Source organism: Alosa alosa, chromosome 9, assembly GCF_017589495.1.
Source record: "Alosa alosa isolate M-15738 ecotype Scorff River chromosome 9, AALO_Geno_1.1, whole genome shotgun sequence".
In the NCBI taxonomy this organism is placed as follows: domain Eukaryota; kingdom Metazoa; phylum Chordata; class Actinopteri; order Clupeiformes; family Clupeidae; genus Alosa; species Alosa alosa.
In genome coordinates this window covers 27,523,874-27,551,373 of record NC_063197.1, presented here as the reverse complement: position 1 = coordinate 27,551,373, position 27,500 = coordinate 27,523,874, and the positions used below count along the sequence as shown (strand labels likewise).

The 27,500-nt window shown below is 42.9% G+C and overlaps 2 protein-coding genes across 6 annotated transcripts; both read left to right on the top strand.

Annotated features, from left to right (window-relative positions):
* The first annotated feature begins 2,742 nt into the window (after positions 1-2,742).
* On the top strand, positions 2,743-9,856 carry gorab (golgin, rab6-interacting). 3 transcript variants are annotated; one of them, XM_048252655.1, is made up of 6 exons: positions 2,743-2,950; positions 3,148-3,529; positions 3,763-3,864; positions 5,202-5,342; positions 7,129-7,490; positions 8,523-9,856. In XM_048252655.1, the coding sequence occupies exons 1-6, from the start codon at positions 2,896-2,898 to the stop codon at positions 8,552-8,554; spliced, it is 1,074 nt and encodes a 357-aa protein (XP_048108612.1). In that variant the 5' UTR covers positions 2,743-2,895; the 3' UTR covers positions 8,555-9,856. The 3 variants fall into 3 exon arrangements, with proteins under 3 accessions (XP_048108612.1, XP_048108610.1, XP_048108609.1); XM_048252653.1 differs by lacking the exon at positions 8,523-9,856 and having other exon boundaries at positions 3,184-3,529; positions 7,129-7,796; XM_048252652.1 differs by lacking the exon at positions 8,523-9,856 and having other exon boundaries at positions 7,129-7,796.
* A 4,679-nt stretch (positions 9,857-14,535) lies between these two features.
* Positions 14,536-27,135, top strand: prrx1b (paired related homeobox 1b). 3 transcript variants are annotated; one of them, XM_048252650.1, is made up of 5 exons: positions 14,536-15,405; positions 19,914-20,089; positions 22,575-22,756; positions 24,090-24,151; positions 25,091-27,135. In XM_048252650.1, exons 1-5 carry the CDS (start codon positions 15,159-15,161, stop codon positions 25,144-25,146), a joined length of 723 nt encoding a protein of 240 aa, XP_048108607.1. In that variant the 5' UTR covers positions 14,536-15,158; the 3' UTR covers positions 25,147-27,135. The 3 variants fall into 3 exon arrangements, with proteins under 3 accessions (XP_048108607.1, XP_048108608.1, XP_048108606.1); XM_048252651.1 differs by having other exon boundaries at positions 24,090-24,155; XM_048252649.1 differs by lacking the exon at positions 24,090-24,151.
* Positions 27,136-27,500: the final 365 nt, after the last annotated feature.

Below are 27,500 nucleotides of genomic sequence, written 5' to 3'. Positions count from 1 at the left end.
ACACACACACACACACACACACACACACACACACACACACACACACACACACACACACACAACATACATACCCAAAAGACTTGCTTAGAGAGCATAGTTTTGTTGGGAGGGCTTATTAAGTGAGGCTGAGGAATGGACAGCAGGCCAGCAGGATAATTAGCTGCACTGTGCTGTGCAGTGCGCCTCTCAGCCCCTGTTGGATCATTACTGAGGGAACTGGTGATCAATGCAGACACACAGCCACTTCATCTGCAGCTGGGTCAGAGCAGGCCAAACTTCAGAGGGTGACATGGAGAGTGACAGCAGGGTGAGGGAGAGAGAGAGGGGGGTGATGGAGAGAGAGAGAGGGAGGGAGGGAGGGATGGAGAGAGAGAGAGGGAGAGAGGGAGGGATGGAGAGAGAGAGAGGGGAGAGAGGGAAGGATGGAGAGAGAGAGAGGGAGAGGGGAGGGATGGAGAGAGAGAGGGGGGGAGGGAAGGATGGAGAGAGAGAGAGAGAGGGAAGGATGGAGAGAGAGAGGGAGAGAGAGAGAGAGGGAGGGATGGAGAGAGGGAGAGAAATGGACTCCATGTGTTTTTTTCCTCCTTTTTTTCTACACAGAAATGAACTGACCATAAAATACATTTAGCTGATAAATGGAAAAAGAATACACTTAGTGAGACAGAGAGAAAAAATAAGAGAGAGAGATTAGAGTGAGCGGCCCATCAACTAGCAGGACCTGGAGTGCCCTATTTCCGGTTTCCTGTGAGAATTGGGTTGGCTGCCTTGACAGGCCAGCACAGCAAACACTACAAAGCTAGTGCAAAATGCCAATTTGTATGAATTAATAGGTGATAGTCTCTCTGCAACTATTTCTAAAATACATGCGTACAAACAAAGCACACACACACACACACACACACACACAAACACAAACAAAAATGTTTTGAGTGCAGCAAGGTATTTCTCTTGGCTCTGGCTTCTTAAAGCTGAGCAAAAGCACTCTCCTCCATTAGTGCTTCAGATGGAAACTTTATGAGGTTTATGGAAACATGAAAAATGAAAATGTCAAAACGTAGCCTGCCACCCGGCAGCTAAAAGCCCATGTTGTTGTTATGGTTGTTTCTGCGGTGTTCCCCACCATTACATCAGGAGGACAAAATGCCTCAGAATGTGGTTTATATGAAGAAGAAAAAAAAAGGCTCGACGCTCCAATTGGGCTATTAGAAGTTTTGTGTGAAGTTCAAATGGCAAACATGTTTGTTTCTCATTAAATGTCCATACATCAGCCATGTCAGGTTACTGTTAGAATAACTATACCACATCACACAGTTATTAAAGACAGTTATTAAAGCCACAAGTTACTACTGAGGGATATGGTGATCCCCATTAATCTGAATTTAGTGCACTGAAGCTTATCCCTTTTCCTCGAAAATGAGCATATACCTTTTAGGGAAAATGTTCCTCTGTAATTTGGTGTCAAAAGTCTGATGATAATTTCAGGTGACAATTTCAGCTATGAAGGAACATACTAAACAATGTTTGGTGTTGATGTGTAACTCTTTGAGAAGCGGGCGAAGGGATCTTCCAACTCTTCCAAGATTGGTTAATCTCCATACAGAGAACTCCAATTAAATTTTACTTGAAGAAGAATTGTACATATACAAAATATTCTTCAGAACAGAAGTGCAATGTTAAAAGTCAACGTGAAATAACTTTGGTTGAGTCTTGAGGATTTCCTGCCAGCTCTGATTCTGATATTGAAGAAAGCGGCATGAGATATTTATTTTGGGTGCTTCGATCATTCAAATAAAAGTCAACCATGCTTTCACAGATCCTATAATACTCAGCTTCCTTTCTGGTGGGGTAATGCAGTTTCCCGTTGTCAGGCAAAACATCACGTCTGACATATTCTGCAGATTTCACGCTCTTTAGCCCCCAGCTCATGCTTTAATTAACCTTTGACCTGAGACAATCCTAAGGAGGTGTGTGTGTATGTGTGTGTGTGTTTGTATGACTCTTTGCGCAGGCGTAGTGTGTTTTTGTAAAAGAGACAGGAATTGGTTGGAGAAGGAGAGAGTGAACAAAATTAGTTGTGGTCTTAAATAACCTCATAGTCTGGGCAATGAGTTAGACATGTAATCATAGGTCATGGGCTTCGCTCACTTACTCACTGTCGAAAGGACTCTACACTTTACTGGAGAGACATTGTTATAGCAAAGAAATTAGGATTTGAATAAGTTTAATGCTTTTTCTCATGGTGTCCTTTTATAGACAAATAATGTAAAACAACAACTTAAATGTTTCCACATGCATAGGGTATAGGAATAAAACACAGATCACAGCCTAATGTTGTTATTACAGATGTGGTTTGAGGTTATGTATTTTTAAATTATGCCTACTACCACAGTGTTTGCCGCAGTAGCTGTAGTTGCTTTGAGCACAAAAGTTGTTGGAAAAAAAAAATTTGTAACTGCAGCTAAAAGTTAGTTGAACCCATACTACAAAGGGAGATCCTGGTTAGGTAGACTGAAGTACTTGCCCGTTTTTTGGAGTTTAATGGAACAAGATATCTTACGAAGCCAATGTTAAAATTAAGCTAATATTTTCTCTAAATAACAAATATACATGCTTACATTAAAATCTTGACTTTTATGGCATCTCTTTGGCATAACAATCATTTCAGCTCAGGCATTGAAACAGGCATTACTTTAGAGCGTCTTTCCCTGGTCCTCATCGGGGTCTTGAACGTGGCATTAAACATCCACAACTATGGCGGCGTAGTACTAGAAGCTACAGGGACGCGGTCATAATTTCGCTTAATTTTCTATATTTTCGTTGAAGCTTGCATTAGTCACCTTTTGAAGTTACTTTAAAATGTTTTAGAGTTTTGTTTGCGTACACTACATCCCAGAAATGGCATCATGGGCTGGCTTTTCGGACGAAGAGCTGCGGAGAATACAGCTGAAAGGTGAGCCCACTGAACTGGACCGTCTGGTAAAGTTGCTTTTTTTGTTCTGATACATAAGCAAACATCACGTGTTTTAAATGTTAAATGTTAAATGTCAAATGCGTAGCCTACATGTTAAGATTTATTTCTCATTGTAAGTGGGTAACATCAGATGACTACCGCAGTACAAGCCGCTGAATGAAACCTCATTACCACAGGACCCTCAGTTTTCATTGGAATTTGTTCCACCGCAGATCAAGCGATGTCTACTCCAGGGAATGGACGGGGCCGCAAACCGACTACCACCAACCGGAGTCGGCAACAGCTCCAGCGGGAACGAGCACTCAAACTCGCCGCTCAAACCACTGAGAACAACGAGACATTACCACCCGAGCAGAAGCTCACCAAGCCCCATTTGGCATCACCTGCGCCCACAGTACCGACTGCCGTTGACACCAGAAAGGACGAGCCTGTGACTGTAAAGGCAGCTGCGGTCAAGCCTGTGACAGTAAAGGTAGATTCGGTCAACAACCATGATACGGAGCTGTCGGTTGAAGTCATACCAGCGGCAAAAGAGTTGGATAAACAGGAAGTGGAATTGTTAGTAAGTCTTATACTCTGAAGTTAGATTGTCACGCAGCTATGCCATATAATTTGAGTGATTATCTGATGGGATCTGGCTGTTTGTTATGAATGAACATAGATTCTTGCTGATAATTCATGGTAGTTGTTTTGATTGATTGTAAAGCTGTAGTTGTATAGTCAGTATGCAGTCAGACCTGAATCTGTTTTCACAAAAACTGTGTACAGTTGATTATGATCTTCTGTTTTAGGAGGGAGCGAACTCGTCTGGAGAAACTGCAGCTTGAACAGCGAATTATGGAAGAGAAGAATAAACAGAAGAAGGCTCTATTAACCAAAACCATTGCAGAGAAGTATGGTCCTCTCACAGTATCATGAAAACCTATGCAGTTGTGAAAAATTAAGAATGTAAAATTTGGCGCAGTGCATGCATGATCCTTAGGGCCTTAGGACACACATTCTGATCATGACTTGCTGTGTTATAACTCTATCCCATGTCCCTCCTATGACAAATCACTGCACATATTGTTAATCTTCAGTGTAGTTCGTTTTGGCAAGTAGCCGTATAATAAGCAGGATAATGTATAGAACGCCGGTCATTATCGGTAAAATTAGTCCCTTCAGGGTGAAGCAAGACAGCTCTGCTGGTGTGTCGGGTCTGGTTTGCCCCCCATCGGGACTTATTTTACTGATAATGACCGGCGTTCTATACAATATCCCTTACATATTGTTTATCTTCAGTGTAGTACATGAAAATTAAGTACAAGTATATACTCTTGATCCCGTGAGGGAAATTTGGTCTCTGCATTTATCCCAAACCGTGAATTAGTGAAACACACTCAGCACACAGTGAACACACAGTGAGGTGAAGCACACACTAATCCCGGCGCAGTGAGCTGCCTGCAACAACAACAGCGGCGCTCGGGGAGCAGTGAGGGGTTAGGTGCCTTGCTCAAGGGCACTTCAGCCGTGCCTACTGGTCGGGGTTCGAACCGGCAACCCTCCGGTTACAAGTCCGAAGCGCTAACCAGTAGGCTACGGCTGCCCCTCGAAGCCACCATCGAAAACGAGAGAGATAAGAGAGAGGAAGAGTGGTGCAAACTAATCATGCACAACCTAACCTTCTGTTTGGGTCATAATCATATCTTTGAAACATGCATGAGACGGATACAGAACAAATTCCATAACAAAGGGGCACCCAGGAGAGCACAAACAAAGCCAAATGTCGGAGCTTAATGTGGGGATCACATTGGCCAGCGGCAGTGTCAAGCGTAACGCAACGCTCAGACCATAATAAGTTCTATCTTGTTCCTATGGTAACACAAACGGTTTGCCTTAACTGACAATTGAATACGCTTGCATTGCACTTTGAAAGTTGAACCAAGTTCAATGCTCGGCTTGTTCAACGCTAGCGTTACGCCAGCGTTGCCACCGTTCCACTGCCGAACCATAGATAACAATAGGAAGCTTGCCGCTGGTCAGTGAGATCCCCACCTAATGTTTCCTGGAAAAGTTGGCATTTGGATCTGCTCCAAATAGTGGTCATATTGTAGCTCTAGAAAGTCAGTCCAAAAAGCACAGTAGCTAGTTGTCCTTTTTAGGTCAGAAAAAGTTTCCTTTCAGGTGACTCTCCCAGTGACTTTGTCTTGATCCACCTGTCTTACTGTCTCTTATGATTTCCTTTGTGCAGGTCCAAGCAGACTCAGGCTGAGGCAGTAAAACTGAAACGCATTCAGAAGGAGCTGCAGGCGCTGGACGACTCTGTGTCCAATGATATCAACATCCTCCGCAAGCTGATCGAGCAGGCCAGCCTGGACTACTCCACTGCATGGTACAGCCGCCGGTTCACCAGATTACGTCAGACACCAGTCACTGGGCATCTGCAACCTAACCACAACACAGTCCATCCATATCCTGACTGGCAGACCCAAGGCATGAAAGAGTGTTAAACAACAACAAAGCACCATTTATTAGCCCAGCAAATGTCTCAGCCAGGAAAACCAGTCTCTCAGATCCCAGTGCTCTGCACCTGATCTAGCTGTGTTAACCTTTCATTTCAGAAACTCAGACTACATCTAAGTGACAGGGATGTTTTAATGTGAGGTCAAAGACAGACCGGTTTAGAGCCCTTACCCTCAGGAACATTTTTTTTAAGCCAAGGAGGTGTTTTGGATGGTGGAATGTTAACACTGCTCTCTTAGGGAAACAACCTACCCATCCACCTGGCCAAGGCCTACACCCAGACTTATCTGTGGTGGTCACTTGCCTTCCAGAAACCATCATGCCTTTTTTTGGTGCCTTTTTTTTTAACTCTTCATTTGTGGTTTTAGCAGATGTACAAATTTCCTTGGCTGTACCAGTCCTTTAGACAGTCTAGGCACTATGGATTTCCCTGTGGCAACTCTGGGCAGTTGTTGCTTGCACTGTAATTATGTGTGATGGCATGGGCTGTCCACTGCTGATGAAGGGTGGAGATATGGCCTCGCAGAGGGGAATCACCCACACACAACCTTTGCTGTGGTGCTGGTGTTTGTTTTCTGTGGTCATTCACTGGTCTATGGGTCTAACTTTACAACGGTCTGGCACAACTTCTTTTACTTTGTTGCTGAGAAACACTGCCTCCTGCAGTTTGTCATTGCAACTGGTCTTTGTCTCCACACCCTGAAGAAGGTGCATAGCTGATATAATATGCATGGATGTTGTTTTTCTTAATGCCAGTAGCTCCATAAAATACAGTCTTTTTACCATTTTCAATCCATTTGAGTGCCTCGATTTGGATATTTATGCCAAGAACCTTTTAGACATAATTTTTCCTTTTTTCCCCTTCATGATCATTTTCCCTTCCAAGAGCACCAGTGGATACCAGCAGCACTCCTGTTACCTTTGTCTTTGGTACTAGGAGAATGTTGTAGTACATCACAGGTTCTAAAACTGATAGTTCCGGTCCTTGATTGTGATTGGCTGAATTGCGTTCGATGCCGTTGTAAAATCCAGCATAAACATACACCTTGACCGCATTTCGTTCTATATTACTGCGCTACCATAACTTGATGATAGCTGCGTCTCGACGTTGCTTGGCAACCATTCACATAGAGGAAATATATTTCTTGGTGGAAGAATGATTATCTAGGAATTCATTATATTTCTAGTTGCTGTGCCTTTACTTTATGAAACTTTGCCAGGTATTTATAGTAAGTTTTAGAAAAGCAATAAGCCACTCGAGTCCGTAGGTTACACTGATTCTACAACAGCTAAGGGGGGTTTTAGGCACTCCACTAGCGCGTCGTGCCTAACAACACCCCTTAGCTGTTGTAGAATCAGTGTAACTTACGGCCTCTCGGGGCTTATTGCTTAAATAAGCAATTACATATACTTATCTCTGCCTGTGTTTGCAGAGCCTACTGTTGTGGAGATTGTCAGTCATAAACAGTCAGTGATAGCCCTCAGGTCACCTGACATTTGGTAAGGTGTGGAGCGACAGCAGGACAGAAAAATATAGCAAATGCAAGTTCATTGGCTGTTGACTATTAAGAATGCAATAGTCATGGGTTACACCATGGGTCATATTTGTATACTACACCTTTAATGTCTCCATTTGTCAACCCCACCGTCCCCAGGAAGCGATTTGAGCGCGCGGAGGCAGAGTACGTGGCGGCGAAGCTGTCGCTGCACCGGCACACCGACGTTAAGGAGCAGCTGACGGAGCACCTGTGCGCCATCATTCAGCAGAACGAGCTGCGCAAGGCGGCCAAGCTGGAGGAGCTGATGCAGCAGCTTCAGCTCAGTGAGGAGCTGGAGAGCCAGCCACCCCCAGCACCCCCAGGGAAGGAGCAGCCCAGCAGCGCCCAGAGCCCTGCATCGCCCCCCGGCAACGACTCCACCACCACCTCGACCACCACCACCACCACCTCGACCACCACAGCAGCAGGAGATCCAGGCAGTAAACAGGGCTGTCCCGAGGCCAGCCCAGCCCCAGCAAGTGAGGAACCCCCCCAGGCGCCAGTGAGCACTGAGACTGCCGAGGCCCCACAAACCCCCCCGACCCCACAGAACGCCCAGGTCCCCCCATCCTAACACCAGCACAGGCAAAATCATGGGCTCTTCTTATCTTCTATCTTTCTACCTAAAGACTTCAACAAATAAGATTTTTTACTGATCCTTTTGGGAAGATATATATAATATTTTTTTATAATCTGTGTAAATGGCTATTCAAGGATGTGTTTGTATTTGTGTTTGTGTTTGTGTGTTTGTTTGTTTGTGTGTGTGTGCGCGAGAGGGGTGTTTGGGGCTTACTTTGGTACTGCCGGCAGTGGTTGGGCTGTCTGTCTGATCACAGGGGGACTGGGGAAGAAGATGGCTTTATTATGGCAAAGCCTGTCGCGGCCCATCAGCTCAGTAGGACCATAGGCGTCTTTGTAGATGCACTAGGAGCGTGTGGCGGTCCATTTAGTCTCCATCTGTCCGTGGATTCACAACGGTTTTGTCTAATATGACTAAATACTCTATACACTAAAGACAGAATGTGATTTTTTTTAATTGTTTTTTTTCAGATCACGCTCACATCCCTCTTTCATGGCAAAGAATGCCATGGCTTTCATGTTAAGTGCCTGCTATGACATCATCATAGTGCGCTAGAAGCCCTACATGTGTCTGTGTCAGACTGCTGCTGTCGGCCTGGTGATCCATGCCATTCGTCACTCCCTGGCAGTTTAAAACAAAGAGCAGGGAGAAATCCGAGGCCTTCCCTGTCTCCGAGTTTACACTGTATAGGCAACATGAAAACAGAAATGTAAATTAAATTAGTAATGTATAATGCAGCACAAAAACATACTCCCCACTGGCAGTGTTGTTGAGGAGGCAGTGTTTCCATTTCACTAGGCTATATTGTGCTGCAAATGCAGCAACAGTTTGTTAACCAAAGAGATGTATAGAACAATTGAGAAATGCACAACAAATGAAAGATGTTTTTTAATGTGTAGTTATTTTTTACATATGGTTATGTATATCACAGGCACCGTACTATCCTGCGCATTGCTTGCATGATTGGTGAAAAGCAGACGTGGCGAGAGATTGGTGTCCCGTTGGTCGGTGCCCTGCGTCTGTGCCGTGGTAAGATGATCCGCCTGCGTCGGGAGGCCCTCTGGATGTGGACTATGTATTGATGGGCCGTAGTGGCCCTCTGGATGTGGACTATGTATTGATGGGCCGTAGTGGCCCTCCTTGTGTCCGTGTTTTTTCTTCTTTCGCTCGGTTTACTCACCGACGTCGGCGAAGCAAGCCGGTTTCCCTAGACACCCTGCTGTTCGTCTGCCGGAGAGTCAAATGGGTGTACTGCTTTGCTCTCAGTCCTTAGTCCTCGCCTAAAACACAAACGTTCCTCCAGCGTTATCCCACGCTGCACTGACGGGCCTAACTTACTACATTTTGATTTACGATGGTGTATTGTGAGATTGCTATTTAATTTTTTTTTTTTTTTTAACCAGCGGTTTTTGTGTGGGTCCTCTTTGGTCTGGACTTAATCTTTGTTTTATTGGTCTATATAGTCTGTTGGTTGTGTCTTCAAATTATTGCCTGTGAAAGAATTAGGTCTACATATATTCTAGTCTGTTTTATTTAAACATGTTTATTGTTATTATTACAGCCTGGGCTCAAATGGATTTTCAAATTGTTGACCCTTATATAAAGTGGATTTCATGGGGACTTTTTTCCTTGGGTTGTTTTTAATACATGAAATGAAGTAACCTTATTATAGCTTGTCTGTTTAACATACCTTATGGAATTGCACAATTGCCAGCTTGAGACCAAATATTTAGATAGGTTGTCTCAACTTTACACTAGGCTACCGACTTTATGATTGTTTAAGGTGCTGTCCGAATACGGTCTTAAGCTCTCTTGTCCGGGCAGTCCACCTGACAGCTCACATGGCGGTTCAAAGCAACTTTAAGAGCGTTGTAAGTGTTCCTCAAACCGGCCCGGATTTTTTTACTGCCGCCTGGTCCCATCTGGTCGTCTGCATGCGGCAGTGCCATAAACTCAACTCATTTAATTAGTCGCTGCAAGCGGCCGCAAGTGTGCCCTCTGCCAGACAACCTCCACGCGCTTCCAAGGTCACACAAATGGGCGACGTTTGTTTCTCTGCCCGTAAATTAGGTTTCGCTGGACTTTCAACTCTTTGCTTAACTTTTTCAGCCCAACATCTAGAAAATGTATAGGCCTATTTATGCTCTATAGACATAGGGATATGAAACATGGACATGTCGGCCATATGGGAAATTGCTTCTCTGTCATTGGATCAAAATGTTAACATTGCACTAATAAACCAATAAATAAATCCGCCCAAATAAATTATTAATTTCATTTTTATGTGTTTGTATGTGAATTATATTTTGACTTATTGCCAGTGTTCCACGGACACTATAGTCGTCCTAGACATTTTTCAAACTAAGTTGAGCTGTGTCATAAGTGATGCACCAACACTGTGAACTGAGTGAAGTTAGCCTCTGAAGTCGGTTAATTTCCTTTCAATAACTGTCCGTACCGGGAGGGAGCTGACGTAACGTTGGACAAGCTATATTAGGCCCCGTGTAATGAAGCTGACATCCATTCACCCAACAGAAACAGCCCTGACACAAATGAGGCCTAAATGTGCGCCGTGAGATAAAGTGAAGCTGAGCCGGTCTAACATCTCAAAGCAGGGGTTTCGAGGCTCCGCGCGCTGATTTATGTGCAGCCGGTCTCCCCGGACAGGTTGAAAAAGTCCTGGTAACCCGAGAGGCCAAGAAAAAAGGGCGAGATCAACTTTTACTGGAAATCTCTGCCATCTGGCACGGCATTAGTTACTGAATTGTGACCCCAGCGCAGGTTGTGTACGTAATGAATTATTATAATTGGATAATCATAAATCGTTAATAATTACGCATACTGTCGGCGTTAAGGAATTTAACCAGGGGGTAAAACTATGGAGCTGCACAGAAACCAAAGATGAAAATTAAACGGGTGGGGGTTATTACGGTGGTCGGATATAGGATTTGTGATCTCTATTATGCCTGTGATCCGTTTTCTGACAATTGACAATTGTCAAATCACTGCTTTCCTTAGTGTTGTAAAAACAACTACTGACTTCTTTGCGCACTGACTGGCAATAGTGTTCCAATTTGCGGGAAAAAATGTGTCTCTTCAAAAATTCATTGGTACCTTTGCGGTAGTCAAAATCTGGAATGTGGGTATTGACGCATAAACTGGGTTATTTCAATTACGCCAATTTGGTTTGATTTATTTAGCTCAGTTATTTCTGTGACTGGTCATCTTGTCCTCGTTCGTTAAATTGAAACAATTGATTTTCCTTTTTGGGGTCGGCAGGTTAATATTTTACAATTACAATAATAATAGCAATGCATTCAAATTACATTCAAATATAACTTTAAATGCAGAAAAATGCAATAATTGAGATTATTGGCCATTTCTATAACGTACAGTGCTTCAATCCAAACAGCGCAGAGGTTATCAAAAATAGGCCTATACTCGCTGTAGCGTCGAGACACAGAGGAGACAAGGGACAACTTTTAAAGGCAAATATAATGCAGTCTTAGGTCTGGCATGGCTACCTCAGTCTTGTTGTGCTTTAAATGTTGTTGCTTTTTGACACCAACAACTGAAGTAAAACCGGAGAAATGCACCACTTCTTCAGGTAAAACAATGTACCCAGCCTCAGCCACCAGTCGCTGCCGCCGGCGTCGGCTCTGCTGTCCACTGAACCCTGGTGCTGACTGGAGTAGCACGCTGGCCCCTGTCCACTCCCATTTCCCTAATTAGTATTAAATGGCCCCTGTGTGTCGACTCTCCACATCCTACGCGGAAATCCACCCGCTACGGCCCCACCCGCCCGCGCGCCCCTGATTAGGATGGCTGGGGAATTTCAGGCGTGTGACTTGTTGAACTGCTAATCGTCGCGTCTAGGAATAACAGACAAGTGATTGCATTTCATTAAGGCCGTGCCCTCGAGAAATTGAATTGAAGTGCCTTCAAAGGACGTTTGCCTCTTGTCGTGCGCTGAACTTGGCAAATCAGACCATTTAGGCTACATTTGATAACATGTAACGTGGACATCTCTAAATTTACTATTCATTATATTCAGGGTATTCATTCAACGCTTATTTTCTTTCTGTTAAACATTTAAAATATTAGCAACTGCACTAATAAACCAAGCATGTTGTATGGCTGTATGTGTGTGTCATTCAGCGCGCGCTTTTGGTGATCCCTTAGCCCCGTGCGTGCACAACTCTGGTGTCTCTAAACTCCAGCTATCAAACGCTTGCGGTGTTCCGACAGTTGCAGCGGCGGCCTGCAGTGGATTAAACGACACTTGAGTTTACAATGCTGAGTGTGTGAAATTAATTAAGATCACTGATTAGGGCGCTCTGACGGCGACAGCAGGGCGTGCGTCATCACAAACACAAACAGACTGCCGCTTCTGTTGTGCTGTCTGTGGTAGCTCAGCTCCGCGCCTGAGAGGGAACTGTATAGAGGCAAAAATAGATCTTAATGGAAACATTGTGCGGAGTATTTGTAGCTTGAATAAAGATTTAGAGGGGGCTGCGTTTTATGTTCAGGGATAGCTGGCTAGTTGAGACTATTCTGGACTTACAACGTGTATTTAATACTAGGCTATTGTCTGTTTTACTTTTTGCAAAGAAAATTGTTATTCATGCGAATGCTGTTCATGGGAGATTGGGTTTTCTGAATATTTTCTTAATAAACAAACTTTTTGTGAATCAAGTGCGTAAATTCGCTCGAAGTATTTTGTTCATGGTTGGGCGGAATGAAAAGAATCTCCTTATCCTTTTTCAACCAATTATATAGCCTAGGGTTAATTTTGCACTTAAGTGGAGCGGCTTGGTCAACAATGGACATGTGAACTTTCGTTGGCAAAAGTAAATTGTCCATGTTTATTTGCAAAATGGTATTGAAACAACACAGGGAAGTTGTGTCTTCCATATGGAGATTTGAGTTGTTGTTCTGCGCCCCCCAAAAATAAAACAGGTAGAAATTGTTGATATCGTTGAGGCTATCGTTAGTCATTTGATTGTATTTAAAGCACAATGCACGGTGTGTCCTAAATGCTCACCAAACCGGTTAAATACATAATTGTGTAGCTATTACAGTTCAGATATAAACAGTTGCGTTCAGACGCACAGAATAGGTTTTAGGATAACCAGTTGAATCAATTACCTTATTGAGGAAGTTTATTTTGATGCTTTCCCCCAAATAGGATATTTTTCATCACAACTTATTGGTTCCTTGTTTGCAGAGGCATATTATTAGTTGACCTCACAGTTTAACTGCAGTAATAAGCCTACAAACCTTATCTTTTTCTCAGTGCCAAATTTGCCAGATTAACCAAGAAGTTGTGAGTTGTGAACAAGTATTATTATTATTATTATTATTATTATTATTATTATTATTATTATTATTTTATTTACATGAATAATGAAAACAGTAGTGACAATTGGATGAAGTGAGAACATGAATAATTTACCCAGTGACAAATATGTCAAATATAAGTATGTTAGCTGTACTAATGTTTTAAATCTCTGTCGTTCACACCAAGGCACTCATAGCGTGTTGCCTAAATAAAATGCCATGCTTGTGATGAGCCAAGGGAACGTCCAGGTCAGACACCGTGATGATTGACATCCAGTGAGCTTATTTCGCTTCGCACAAACGAAGAGCGAAATTCTTTCTCATAGCTGTACAGACGGTCAAAAATTGAAATGAGCTCGGGCCCTTGGGTAGCTCTTTCTTTCTTTTCCCCCTCTCTCTCTCGCGCGCGCTGGCACTGAGGCAAGAGCGTAGGCAGGAGAGAGAGAGAGCGAGGGAATGCGGAGGGAAAACTAATGATGAAAAAAACTCCCTCCATCCCAACAGCGCCTTAATTAAATACATGGAAAGAACGAAAGCAGCACATCTGGTTTCAATCCGCTTCCCTTTGATGGCATCAAGTGTTCTTTTCCCAGATCAGGAGGCTGGAAGCGAGGGGATGTCTGTGCAGGGGAACACATGGACCCCCGCCCCTCCTCTCCCAGCGTCTTGCTTGTCAAAGCCCCCAGCTCAGGGTGCGCACACGGCTCTGTCGTTCAGAAGAGCGCCTCTTCCACGTTACCCCTCCGTACCAAACCCTATAACAAATCACTTTTATGTTTGTCAGATAACGACTTGTTTACAGTTAGAATGACTGAAAGAAAAAAGAAAAAAGGTTAACAATGTTTGGCATCGATTTTATTGAGTACCGTAGGACAAAAAACTCACATAGCAACAGATCTGACATCACCGGTTATTTACCCTGAAGATATTGATTGCCATAGTTTTGGTAGGTTGAGACTTAGTCGATGCCCACTGTTTTCATGATAAACTATAACCTATGGCAGTTATCTAACTGTAAAAGTTAAGCCTATGAAGTGTCTCACCAGTGTAAGATTATTGTTTTACGTGATTTGCTTCTTCTAAATAATGTAGTGTATTTGCGCCTCCTTATATTTTAAAATAGCAGAATATAAACCAAAGATGAGATACTAGCAGCAAAGTAAAATTAGTTTTCTTACGATTAATGATTTTTTTAACAGTAACACACTTTAACATAGTGGTAAAGGCTACCTAAATGTGTTGTGGTTAGGTGTGGTAGCGTAATTGGTTTCCTTGTCCAGTGCCCACGAGGGTACATCGCCCTCTTCTTACATCGCCGGTTGAATTCCGGTTCAGTTTATCGAGTGGACTGGGTGATGTTATTGTGTGTACATGGCAGTGGGGAGGGTGGGGATGGAGAGAAAGAGAGGAGAGAGGGAGTCTGTGTAACGTCAGATACAGCACAAAGGCTTTGCCACGTAATTATGGGCCCCTATTAGGTCGATCTCTCCTCCCTGGGGTCTCCATTTCTCATTTAGCCTCTCGCGCGGGCCTCAGCAGCGTGCCAGCGAGCGCCTCGTTTGAAGTACGAGAGAGAGAGAGAGAGAGAGAGAGCGAGAGCGAGCGAGAGAGGGAGAGCGTTTAGTGATCAGCGGCAGAAAGAGGCAGTCAGCGTGCCCGTTTCTCCACTACACTGAAGTTCCCTCACATGCATGCGCATCTGTTAGACATCAGAACTTTCGCAAAAACTTTGCTCAGTCACGAGCGTGAGTCAACAGCGGCTGGGGTCTTCCGTGGAGCCAGGTGCTGGACTTTAGTGAAACTTTTCACTGGTGACTTGGTACTTCGGCTGTGGGTGTGTTCGTGAACGTACTTGGGCCTGGTTGTGTGTCTGTTTGAAAGAGAGAGAGTGTGTGTGTGTGCGTGTGTGTGTGTGAGTGTGTTTGTGTGCATGGATGGACGCCCGCGCAGGCACGAAACCTTAGATGATCGCCTGAACAGGGAGAGAGATGAACCTGGTCTGAGCGTGGCGTTGAGCTCGAGATCGTCACAGGGTCGCATACGCTGAAAAAAACATCTTCTCGACTGGATGCTTACAGCGATTTAACCCCGCTCCGGAGGAAAAGGAGATTTCGTCTGTCGGTTTGGAGGCGCCGTGGGTGTTGTTTTTTTCTTTCTCGTATGCAAGGAACAATTTGGCTCGGCTATTATTATTGCGCCATTTTTTTCTCTGTATCCTATTTGCGTCATGACTTCTAGCTATGCACATGTAATGGACCGACAAGCATCGATATCTAGCCGACTGGAGAGTCCAATTACTGCCAATCTGGAAAACCTGCAGGCTAAAAAGAACTTCTCGGTGAGCCACCTGCTGGATCTGGAGGAGGCAGGGGAGATGGTCGGCACCCAGGCTGAGGACGGCGTCGGTGAGGCGGGCAGGAATATGCTGGAGTCCCCGGGCCTGACCAGCGGCAGCGACACGACACAGCAGGAGAGTAAGTGCAAAGTGTACGCTACTCCCAGGGTGTGTTCACTCGGTTCTACGGCGAGCTCACTCGGGACATAGTCATGATTAACACCTAAACGCAGAAAAGGATTGGCACATTAGCGCGTTCGTAGGTTATGTCAATAACCAGCTGATGCGAAGGCTCCGAATTTATGAACTGTCCGGGAAAATATCGAACTTATGACGCTCCCCTAAAGGATTACTCCGTGCTCCGTTGTGATTTTTGGGTTTACCTAATGACTCGTAAGCTTCGGTGTTGCAGATGTTAGTAGCCTATGATAGAACCTTCTGCTTGTGGTTTAACCTGGAAAACAGAGGACAGTGACAGGCAAAACGTCACATTCACTTGGTGCGTAATTAATAGATCCGTCTCTAGACGCAGTCTGTGTTGAAACCAACGTGGCTGGAGAGAGTACTCCGTGACTCTTGAGCAATCCATCAGTTCTGAAGCTCGTTCTTAAAGGCCATTAATTTGCCATAAACACTTTGAAGTCACTGATATACAGCTGCGTTGGTGGACATGGTCAGCAGGATGCAAATTAAGGCGAACAATAATATATCACAGTCCAGAAATATGATGCATAGATTGCAATGTTAACACGAAAAGTGGCTTGAGCGGAGTATTATTAAACTGCGCTTATGGAGAACCGTTGGATACACCCCAGCAAAAACAAAATAACCCTTCTTTCCTCGAGTGTAGCCGTGTGTTTTAGAGCATAAATTAACGCCTAAAGTCCACAGAGAAACACTCGCACTCACAGGTTAATGGGAGTGGTTGACAGAGACGCTGAGTTTAATGGTTGTTATTGTTGTTTTTAAGGTAAATCAGATTGATAGGGACGTAGGTGCCGGGAGGAAAAAGGACCAGCAAATCTGTCGTAAATCCGTGGGTTGTTCACTTGTCAAACAATTTCAAAATACTTAAACACAATAATTTGTCATAATTATCTGTGTCCATGTGAACATACGCCTACAATTACTCCATCAGTTGGCCAAATTATATCAGATCTGCCCCTCACCAGGCTACTTCCCGAAGACTTTTCATGCCTTTCCATGCCTTTCCATTTCCATTCATCGTGTTATGTTATGCACTGACAAATGTAATATTTCTTTCTTGTAAAAGTATCGTAAAAATGTAGACGAGTGAAAAAAACTAGGAGTGTCTTCATTGAAACGGTGCATGTTAATTCGACGGTGATCACTTTTTATACGTTTCTCCAAACGTGAAATTATTTTTAAACCAGCCTAGGCCGCCTCATAAGTTTACTGACAATCCCAAGTATAAAGTGCCACTACTGCTTTGCCGATACTTGTTGGTTCAGCATATAAGTCCAGTGCACTTCCTACTATGCGTTTTCCCATCGTTTTTAGACATTTAGAATGCTGTCCTCACCACCACACAGAGATAATCGGTTTTGCACTTGACGAATTAAAACTTGATATAGGCTACGTTAATTGTAGCCTAACGTTTATCTTAAGCACTTTTTGTTGAAGCATATTTATGATCATTGCATATATTATTATTAAAGAAATGATCTCTATAGTATGTCATATATTCACAATTAAATAGGAGTGGGAATATCAGCATTTTGATAAGGAATTGCTAATTCATCCCTTTCCTCGGGCCAATATTTGGTTTATACCTAAGGCTTGTGGCGCTTACTATAGGTAACATACACGTAACCTTACATTAATTGCGCATTGACATTGTAGAAATATCAGGACGGCCTAGAGTGTTAACTAATCTCACGCATTATCATCACCTTATTCTTTCCCTCTTTTTTATTATTTGCAAAAGCTAGACCTGTCCAAACGACCATTTGTCGCTATTTCCTATTGTGCCACAGTAGCCTATTAGTGAAAGACTGCAGAGAAAGGGCTTCATAGGAAGGCTAAAGATGAGCTACAGATCTGAAGAAATAAAATGCAAAGATCCGAAGTGATTCCACACTGTATGGGCCATCGGGTAGCATACCATCAGTGGGCCAATTATTTAAATAGCGACCCACAGTGACATTAATGTCCTTCAGTGCCATAATTGTTAGGCCTACTTATTTGAACAAATCCTGAGATGCAAAAGGAACGGCTTGTATAAAAAAAACAGTCATAAGCGTTTGGAGTTGAAATTGAAGCAATAAAAACTAAGATGTTTGGCCAGCAAGAATCGGAGTAGGCTAATCGCTGCACGGCTATCAGCTGTAAAACATCTGCATTCAACAATGCTTATTTGCACTCTCTCAAATAGGAGCGCCGCTTAGAAAAATGACCATTGTAAACACAGAAGTGGAAGCGGTTTATGAGAGTGCTCTCCAAATGACCTAAAGAACTGACCCGCAATCAAACGAAGACAAGGGCATCTGATGTATTCTCTGTCGCGGACTAGGCGACTTTGAACTTGTGAAAGGGTGCAGTATCAGTATGCTCGAAAGCCATGCGGGCAGAGGGCGAGATTTGGACGAATCTATCTTAAAGGGAGACTTATTATGAATCCTTTCTGGTCTTACGCGTCCTGGCGTTAAGCTATTTTAACCACAATCTGCCCAAATGCTATTATGCCTACAGGACTATTTCAGATTTTTAGATCCGATGCAGGCAGACAATAAATGAAGTTGAATATTCTTGCGCACATTGAATGACCTCTGTGTATGAAATGCGCTATATATAAATAAACTTGACTTGACTTGACTTGACTTGCGGTGACCTATTCATACTTCTATTTTTTTGCTAAATGTTATGTTATATTTAATGAAATAGATTTTTTTAGTGATTAGCCTACGTTGAGTCTAATTTTAATAGTAAAAATGTCTTACATGCCATTTAAATTAATTCGACTGCAGAACACTATGGGCCGAAATATATAGTCGGCGGTTCCTGCAGTCGGTCTGACTTGCTAAAATATTCTTTATGAAAATAGGCCTAATCTCAGTTAATTGTGACAAAGGGATTCTGCACGATTTTTAAATGATTTACAATGGGCTATTTTTTACACACGTTATTGCATATTGTTGGTTGTTCAATGATCTAAACTGTAAATAACTCTCCAGAATTATCTGAATTAGTGGATATTCTTATAGTCCAAAATCGTGCATCAAATAAATGGGTTTATTGTTTTCCAAATTATTTCATTACATTGCCATAATAATAAACAATTAAGCACTGTGTTAAAAAGGCTGCGGTTTAATGGAGCAGGGTTTGAACCAATGCGTTTTATTTTACCACCAAAATGACCTCGCTAAGGTCATTTGTCTCTGAAGATCCATTTAGCTGTAAAACGAACTCGTAAACAACTCTGTCAGATATCAACCTCCCAAAGCGACATCATAAATTACCAGCAATGCCTCTGCCAGTTTGAAATGACGTCAGATGCCTCGTAATTAACTAAGACACCAATTGGAGGCCTTAACTGTGTTTGTGTGGTTTCCAAATAGAAATTATTTAAACCTGGTGCACCGCACGGAATTTCTTTGTACCGCACTCAAAATTGAAACATAAATAATCCCAACTGTTGTATTCAGTAAACTTAACCCATGATAACGTTTTTTTTCAAAACGTGGATATGCAGCTCTACTTCTAAACGTAGCCTAATCAGTGGTCTATAAGTCCTCATAAAACCCTCGCAGCCTACCTCTAAAATTGGGAGTTCCTAAACATCAAGTTTTAAATTTGAACGTCCTCTGTTAGGCACATTGCAACACGTATGGCATAAAATGTGTTATAGGAGATGTAGACAATGAAGAGGGACTTCGACATATTCGAACATGATCCTCTATTAGACTCTAATGCAACGTAAAATCCTCAGTTTATTTACTAGATTCGACATATGGTTGTTTTACTTGTTTCCATGTTCCAACTTATGGTATAGTGACAACGGGAGCGCAAACAAACAGCCATCTCTGGAAGTCTGTTGATATTCTATCGTGTGTATGTGTAACCTATTTTTAACACCAGATCTAAGAAGCCAAACGTTATCAGAATGAAATCAGATCAACCTTGGGGATTGTAGGCTATATCAAACATGATAGAGGTGTGTGTAGAAGGGGGTGGGGTGTTGATATGGAAGAAGCTAATATTGTTTTACCTTTTTAAACCAGAAATCTCTCTGCCTGTGTATACTGACATGTGCATATAAGCTCACTTTATATATGTGCATCCCTTGCATGTGTTCAATGCCAGTGTGCATGCATGCACATGACATGTACGCATATTTGTATATTTATTAATGTGCCGATATGTTTGTGTCTTACCTGTGTGTGTGTGTCTGTGTGTGTGTGTGTGTGTGTGTGTATGTACGTCTGTGTGCACGCTTATGTTTTTACATCAACATCTATGTGTGTGTGTGTGTGTGTGTGTGTGTGTGTGTGTGTATGTACGTCTGTGTGCACACTTATGTTTTTACATCAACATCTATGTGTGTGTGTGTGTGTGTGTGTGTGTGTGTGTGTGTGTGTGTGTGTGTGTGTGTGTGTGTGTGTGTGTGTGTGTGTGTGTGTGTATCAGATGAGCAGTTGAATGCAGAGGAGAAGAAGAAAAGGAAGCAGCGCCGGAACAGGACCACCTTCAACAGCAGCCAGCTGCAGGCCTTGGAGCGTGTGTTTGAGCGCACACACTACCCCGACGCCTTCGTCAGGGAGGACCTGGCGCGCAGGGTCAACCTCACCGAGGCCAGAGTACAGGTGAGACGGCAGCACATCCTCTGTGTGTGTGTGTGTGTGTGTGTGTGTGTGTGTGTGTGTGAGAGAGAGAGAGCGAGAGAGAGAGAGTGTACATGAGTGCCAGCAAGCACAACTAAATGTCTACAAGTCAGCATTATTTACACATGGATAGAGAGGGATAAGTTTGCCATTTATGCTGGAACTTGGTTTTAACTATTTGGTGCTTTTTTGTGCATTGTCGTGTGGGAATTTGTGAGTGACTGTGTAAGGGTTTAGACATGGCTTTGGATTTTTCTTTTATAGATCAGAGACAGAGACACAAGTAACTGAAATGAGATATATACTCTAGCTGTAGAGGAATAATGTGAAAAAAGATCAAATCAGTATCAACATGAAATGGAGAATGGCATTGTGTGGGTGAGGGAGCAATGGAGGAAGTGAGAGTGAGAGAGAGAGAGAGAGAGACATTGGGAAAGAGAGGACACACATCTGTGATTAATGTGTCCCAGAATCTGAGGCAGAGTTGCTTTGATAGAGACTTAGAGCTCATTCCATTATACGTGTGTGTGTGTGTGTGTGTGTGTGTGTGTGTGTGCGTGTGATAGCTTATGCAGTGCTTTGGTGAGACCTTTAATATCCACTTTTATTTCACAGAGCTAAAACATTGCTCTGCATCAGGCACAGACTCAAGCAGTGCATAAGTGTGTGTGTGTGTGTGTGTGTGTGTGTGTGTGTGTGTGTGTGTGTGTGTGTCTGTGCGTGTTGGTGTGTTGATGGCTGTGGACAGGATCTGTATGCACACTAAACTGAAACAATTGTAGTAGCCTGTAAGATATTTGATTGATTGATTGATTTTATTTGACCACTTAAATATAAAATATGAAACAGTACTCTTTTCTTTACTGTCATTGTGTACTGTGCTGCGCTTGTTTGGTTGCTTGTAGCAATCTATTCTTGATCACAGAGCCATACCTAACCCAGCTTCATTTTGGTGTGTGTATTTGAGTGCTATGTATATTTTTCTGACTTCAGTTAAGGTTAAAGACAATTGTATTCAGATGGTACTGTTGAAATGGTTTAAAATGAAACTCATCATTGACTAAGTGATTTTCCCACCATAGTCAGAGAGGTAAGACTAATGCCTCATAGCTGTTTTCCATTTGTGTGAGTGTGTGTGTGTGGTTGGGAGGCCAAAATGTGATTTTACTGAAAAAGCCACTTGCTCCATGGGAGCTACACATATTCTTACTCACTAGCTTTCAATTGTCCCAAATCCATGGATGATAATTCAATACTAGTCACAAATGTCATTGTCACAATTAACTACATTGATTAATTGCTGTTATGAATTATTTTCAAAGTGTTTTTTTGTGGGACAAATGTTCCTCCACATATATGATTTCTACACCATGTCACAGCATGAAATGAACTGAATTAAAACAAATGCTTTAATCATTAAAATGTTCTGCTGAGCTAGTTACAGAGGAGCTATGATTGTGCGTATGAGAAATCATTTGAGGTTGTGTGCAGTGCCACATTTTCAGATCAGGCCCAGGGAGGCATTATATCGACGCACGATGGTATGGTGCATCATTGGCTAAACTACTGACCTACAGTTTCTCAAAACTGTAGCAATATTGCCGATTGCAGTTCTCCAACTCCGTTATTTGTACTGCCATAGTCAAAACAGCATTTTCTATAACTTAATGCAGTTTGCAGAGGGTGAAAATGAATCCTATGGATCTAATAGAGCAGCAGAAGGAGCCGCCTCTTAATACGTAGTGGTTGTTGACAAACTACATTTTGAATGACAAACTACATTTTGATAATTTTAACCAAAGAAGAGATTGATGTTGTCTCCCAGTATTTTATTAATCAGAGCACAGTCCCGGCCAATCAGCTACATACACACACGCAGTGGCTTGCTGCTAAGAATATCCATAACTACTTCTTTTTTTAAGTAATCAAATAAATTTTGGTTATATTTGAAAAATAAATTCCCATGCGGTATATCTGTCAGCCTTATTTCTCCTAGGTAGGCCTTTTGTAATTGTTTACAATTATGTTATTTATAATAATAATTTATAATAATTAATATAAAATGTATTAATTGTTCAATTAAAAGTCAAATTCTCAGTGAGTGGGTGGGAGGAAGGTGGAAGGGAGATCAAGTCAGTTTTCTCAAACTAATGCAAGTATAACGTTGACAAGAGCAAATATCCTGGTGCTAGGCATCTAACTACTTGTTGCAATCAGTAATTCCAATCACCCAACTTTGCAACTGATCCTTTAAACTACTATTTCAAGAAACACCAAATCGTCTAACCAAGGTTGAAATTGTGACGGTGGTTAGACTGTGATGCTGGCTAGATTATTAGAAACGCACCTCAGAAGAGCTGCTGTGCTCTGAAACCCCCTGCCTAACTGGGATTAGCGTTAGGATTTATCGGCCTTTGGGCTCATGGTTTCTCACTGGTGTTCCGTGTGGATCTGTTTCTTTTGCCAGGTGTGGTTCCAGAACCGACGGGCAAAGTTCCGTCGCAATGAGCGGGCCATGCTGGCCAGCAAGAACGCCTCGCTGCTTAAGTCTTACTCGGGCGACGTGACCGCTGTCGAGCAACCCATCGTGCCTCGGCCCGCACCGCGACCAAACGACTACCTGTCCTGGGGCTCAGCCTCTCCCTATAGGTAACCACACACTGTCACACACACACACACACACACACACACACACACACACACACACACACACACACACACACACAGTCGCCACCCTTGCCCTGCAGCTTCATTCACCTTTGACCTCTCACCCTTGACCCTTGCCTGGCCTCTGTCATCGCTCCCAGTCACCTCTGCACCCATTGCCTGTTTTCATTTCATTTCCTGCCTCTTGCGCTCTCTCTCTCTCTCTCTCTCTCTCTCTCTCTCTCTGTCTCTCGTCTGCGCTATATCTTCTCATTTTGTCATTCCTTGCTTCATGGTTGTTCTGTCGCTTGATAGCCATGCCGATTTCTCTACTTTGTTCTTTACTGGACCTGAGAGAATCGATTAATTCTGCCAAATGTCTGTCACGTTGAATGGGAGTGAGTGGTTAAGGTATATTAGTCCTTGTTGTGAATGTGTTTATGTTTATGTGACATTTCTGTAGACGCAATTGCATATGTGGCTGAATAACTGAAATTAGATATGCTTAAATCTGGAAATTTGAATGAATCGGGAAAGATAAAATATTTTTGTTTTTCTGATTTTGCGCGGGGTGGGGTGGTCGTCAGTGGCAAGGGCGATGATTGGCCGACAGAAACATGGCTCAGATCTCAGGGCTCCGATGCCTGTCGCTCCACCCCATCCCCCCACCCCACCCACCCTGTACCCCCCTCCACTCGGCCTCTCTGTCTGTCCATCAGCGCCGAGGTTGGGGAGTCTTGCGGGGAGGGCGTCAAAACCCCCCCAGGATAAGGGTGATAATCTGAAAACAAACCATATGAAATCCAGAGCTGACCCCTGGCGTCTCCCAAGCCTGGGTCAGGGGATCCATACGGACAGAGAGAAAGAGAGTGAAAGAGAACAAGAGAGAGAGAGAGAGAGGCAAGATGAGATGAGATGACGGCAAACAATCTGCTGGGCAGGATTTTCTGTGACTCAGGTTTCTATGATTTAACGGCGATCCTTATACGACCTTAGCCGCCGGCCAGCAACTCCAGGCATCGGGCCCACGGCCCTGTGCTATCTCTGTAGTCATATCAGCTCCTTCAGGCATGACCACTGCACTGCCACCAGTGCCCTGTCCATATGTCCATCCATCAAATGCTTCTACCAAACCAGCATTTTACTAAATAAGAATGAGGAACTGGTGGAAGATCATATTATTATATTAACATTAAAAACCAGGTATATTCCAAGTAAATGAGTCTTCAGAAGACTCAGTGTACCTGTGAAGTGTTAATTACACATGAGTACGGCAGTTATTATGTGCTGATAAAGCAATTTATAAAGTATTAATAATGGTTTATATATTCTTAAGCTGGTATCCGAGGCCGGAGGGAGGGCCAATTCGAGTGCCACAGAAAATGCTGCCCACAGAATGCAAGTACATTTTTTTTTCTTTCCCTAGTGTGCGTGTGTGATTGTGTGATTGTGTGTGTGTGTGTGTGTGTGTGTGTGTGTGTGTGTGTGTGCGCGCGCGCTACCCTTTGCATGTGTGTGTTCTTGCCAGACGAGTCTGTTAATGTTGCATTTTGCCATTTATCGCACGTTTGTAATACACTGAACATCCATGATGATTGCAAAAGAATAGTACAAGAGTCAATTACAAAAAAATTTACCACATAAAAATCAGCTCCAACCTTGTAAAAACTCTCCAGTTTGGCGCACTAAACCAGTGTTTTACTGATGCACACTTCATTACTGAGGTATTTTTATGTTTTAAAATAACTGAAATAATGAACTGATACTCTTGGCTCAGAATCAATATTTGTTTTTATATATGTTCAATTTGTTGTCCTTAGGGTTGCAATTAATGAATATTTTTCAAAATGTATTAATCTGTCGATTATTTTCTTGATTGAATTACTTGTTTTGTTTATAAAATGTCATAAAATTATGAAAAATCCTTGATTAGTGTTTCTCAAAGCCCAAGATGATGTCCTGAAATGCCGTGTTTTGTCCGCATGCCAAACATATTCAGTTTACTGTCATAGAACAGTAAATAGACCATAACATTTTTGAGTTTCAGAATAGTCGATAATTCCATTATTTGATTGATTACAGCTGCCTTAGTAACTGGTTATCTGTGAGAAGGGTCATTTAATCTATTGGTCATTTAAAGCCCATTTAATCTATTTAAAAGAAATTATGGTACATTGTTTTAAGTCAAATAATGAAAACCTATATAATTTGTGCTAGTATTCTACAGCAGTTGTATAATTGCAAATATAGTTGCATATTTTGCAAATGCTAAAAGTTCCATGAGTGCGTTCGTCTTTTTACACCTTTCACTTTTCTTATTGGCTGTTCTCTCCACAGCACCATGGCAACCTACCCACCCACTTGTGCCAACACCACCTCCTCCGCGGGAGTAAACATGGCCAACAGCATCGCCAACTTGCGTCTCAAGGCCAAGGAGTACAGCCTCAACCAGGTGCCCACCGTGAACTGAAGAGGACGGAGAGGAGAGGAGAGGAGAGGAGAGGAGAGGAGGAAGAATGGATGGAGGGACTCCTTTCCTCTATTAGTTTTTGCTGCAGTGCTCTGTGTGATCAATTGGACACCAGGACTCTGCCAGCACCAATGGAACTGGTTGCATTTACCGCTCCCCGCTCAGTCTGTCGCCATCACCACCATCATTATCATCATCATCATCATCATCATGTCTGTCATCTGCCATTGTGTTTTGTCATTTCTGGGGACTTCTTGCCAAAGTGCCTTCGACTGAAGTAAGCTGGGGATGGACTTTAAGGGACTTTCCTCTTTTATGCAACCAAACGAGCGGAGGACTCCTTCGATGCTGTAACCAACCTTTTCTAGCTGATTTAGATCTTGTTTTTCAGTTTGTTTTTAGTCACTTTGTTTTTGAGTTTGATGCTAACGGAATGGGACACTGGAGCACCGCTATGCTTTGGCCACAGACGTGGCCTTCTCTTGGTCACCACAGGAACTGCCATGTGAGACTCTGATAGCGCCCAACACATCCCATAATACTCTGGTCTCAGTGATCTGTGGATGGGGAATTTCACTCTCAAAGCCTTTTGAATGGCTGTGGCTTGACATCTGTGCAACAGTGTACAGTTCCCTGTCGATGCCAACTGGAGTATTCCGAGTCTTTGAAAGACAAAAAAAAAGAAAAGAAACAGTGATAATAACATTTTTTTTAGAAAAGAAAAACTTTTTCTTCTTTTTGTATACCACTGGCAAAGTGATGTTGACCCCAAGGCAGTGTGTGTTATATTTCAATATACAGGCAACAGTCGTGTAGCTCCTTCTCTCTTGTTTTCCTCTTTTCAACTGAACTCTAATTTTCTACCTTCTTGTATCATATCTTTTATAACAGAAAATCATATATGTTAATAAAACATTCCAAGCATTTCTAGCAGCGACGTCTGGGGCAAATCCCATCATGCTTTGTGAGGATGCATGCTTTAAGATGGAACTGGTAGATTGTTCCAGAAACGGCTGAACACATGACACAAGATGAAGCGGGGTTCAGTAGATTTCTCCGTGCGGCACGTTGTCCAAGCGCCTACGTGTTTTTGTGTTGTGATCGTGCGCATGCAGAATCTGTTGCTGGCAGCAGTACTGTAAAGCCACGGGCAGAAGCCAGTTTCACTCTACCCCCTCGCAGGGGATTTCACTTAAGAAATCACCAACTTATAGAATTTATCTCATCTGTTTACTTACTGCTACATTTAAAGTTACATCAAACCAGAGGCCTTAGAGTTCAATCAGTGTTTTCATTGTAGACTGGTTTATGATCCATCAGATAAAGGTGGAGCTTAACTCAGTGTTGTGTTTGCATAGTAGAAAGGGTTGTGGTGTTGGTTTTATTGCAGAAATTATTGATAATTAGATATGACTACAAAACTGATTCTGTGGAATTTCAAAATGTTTGCGTGCTGGGCAAGCTTTCTGTATATTATCCATTCACACAAAAGGAATATTTACTGCAACCCGAAGCTCATGCAGGGCAGGATTCTGAAAGGGTCTGCTGTTCTCCAGTTTGAGTTTGAATAATCCTGCTACGGGTGTTTAGTGTTAACCTTCATTCCTACTCTTTAAAACACACACTAGTCCATAAAACTGAGATCATCTGAGAAGCTTTGAGGAGAAAGCTGCTTTGGATGTCACCCGGAAACTCTGCTATGATCAGAACTTTCATAACATCTTCTCTCTTTTTGTTTTCGTTCTTCTCCTTCTCCCTCCATCTCTGGGCTCATTTTATTAAAGAACATGTCTTCCAGCGCTCCTCTTCCAGCGGGTGCCCACTTCAGAGGAGGCAAATATTTGTCTCTGAACTCCTCCTCACCCGGCGGATTTGACCTTGTGAAGCGACTCGACCTCTTCGCCGTTGCATGAATGTGTTGTTAAAGGCTTGCGTCCATGGTCATGTTGATGCCCGCGATTGGTACAACTCCTGTGTGAGTTTTGGACAATCTGATTTGTCGCTGTCGTGATATGTCACAAGATTTTTAAAATCGCTTTCACACATTATTCGTCTGCCTCTTCCAAGACTTGTGGCAAACCCTGTAAAAAGAAATGTTCTGTGTTTACAAAGGGCTTATTAATGGTTTATAACAATAAAGTTGTAATTATGGGCAGATTCGGTTTTTGTGGCTGTTATTGTATTTTTTTTGGGGGAGAGTGGAGAGGAGTACCATGGTGGTGTTAATCCACACAAGTCTAGAGCTGTGGTTTGGTTTTTGTTAAATGTTTTTGTTTG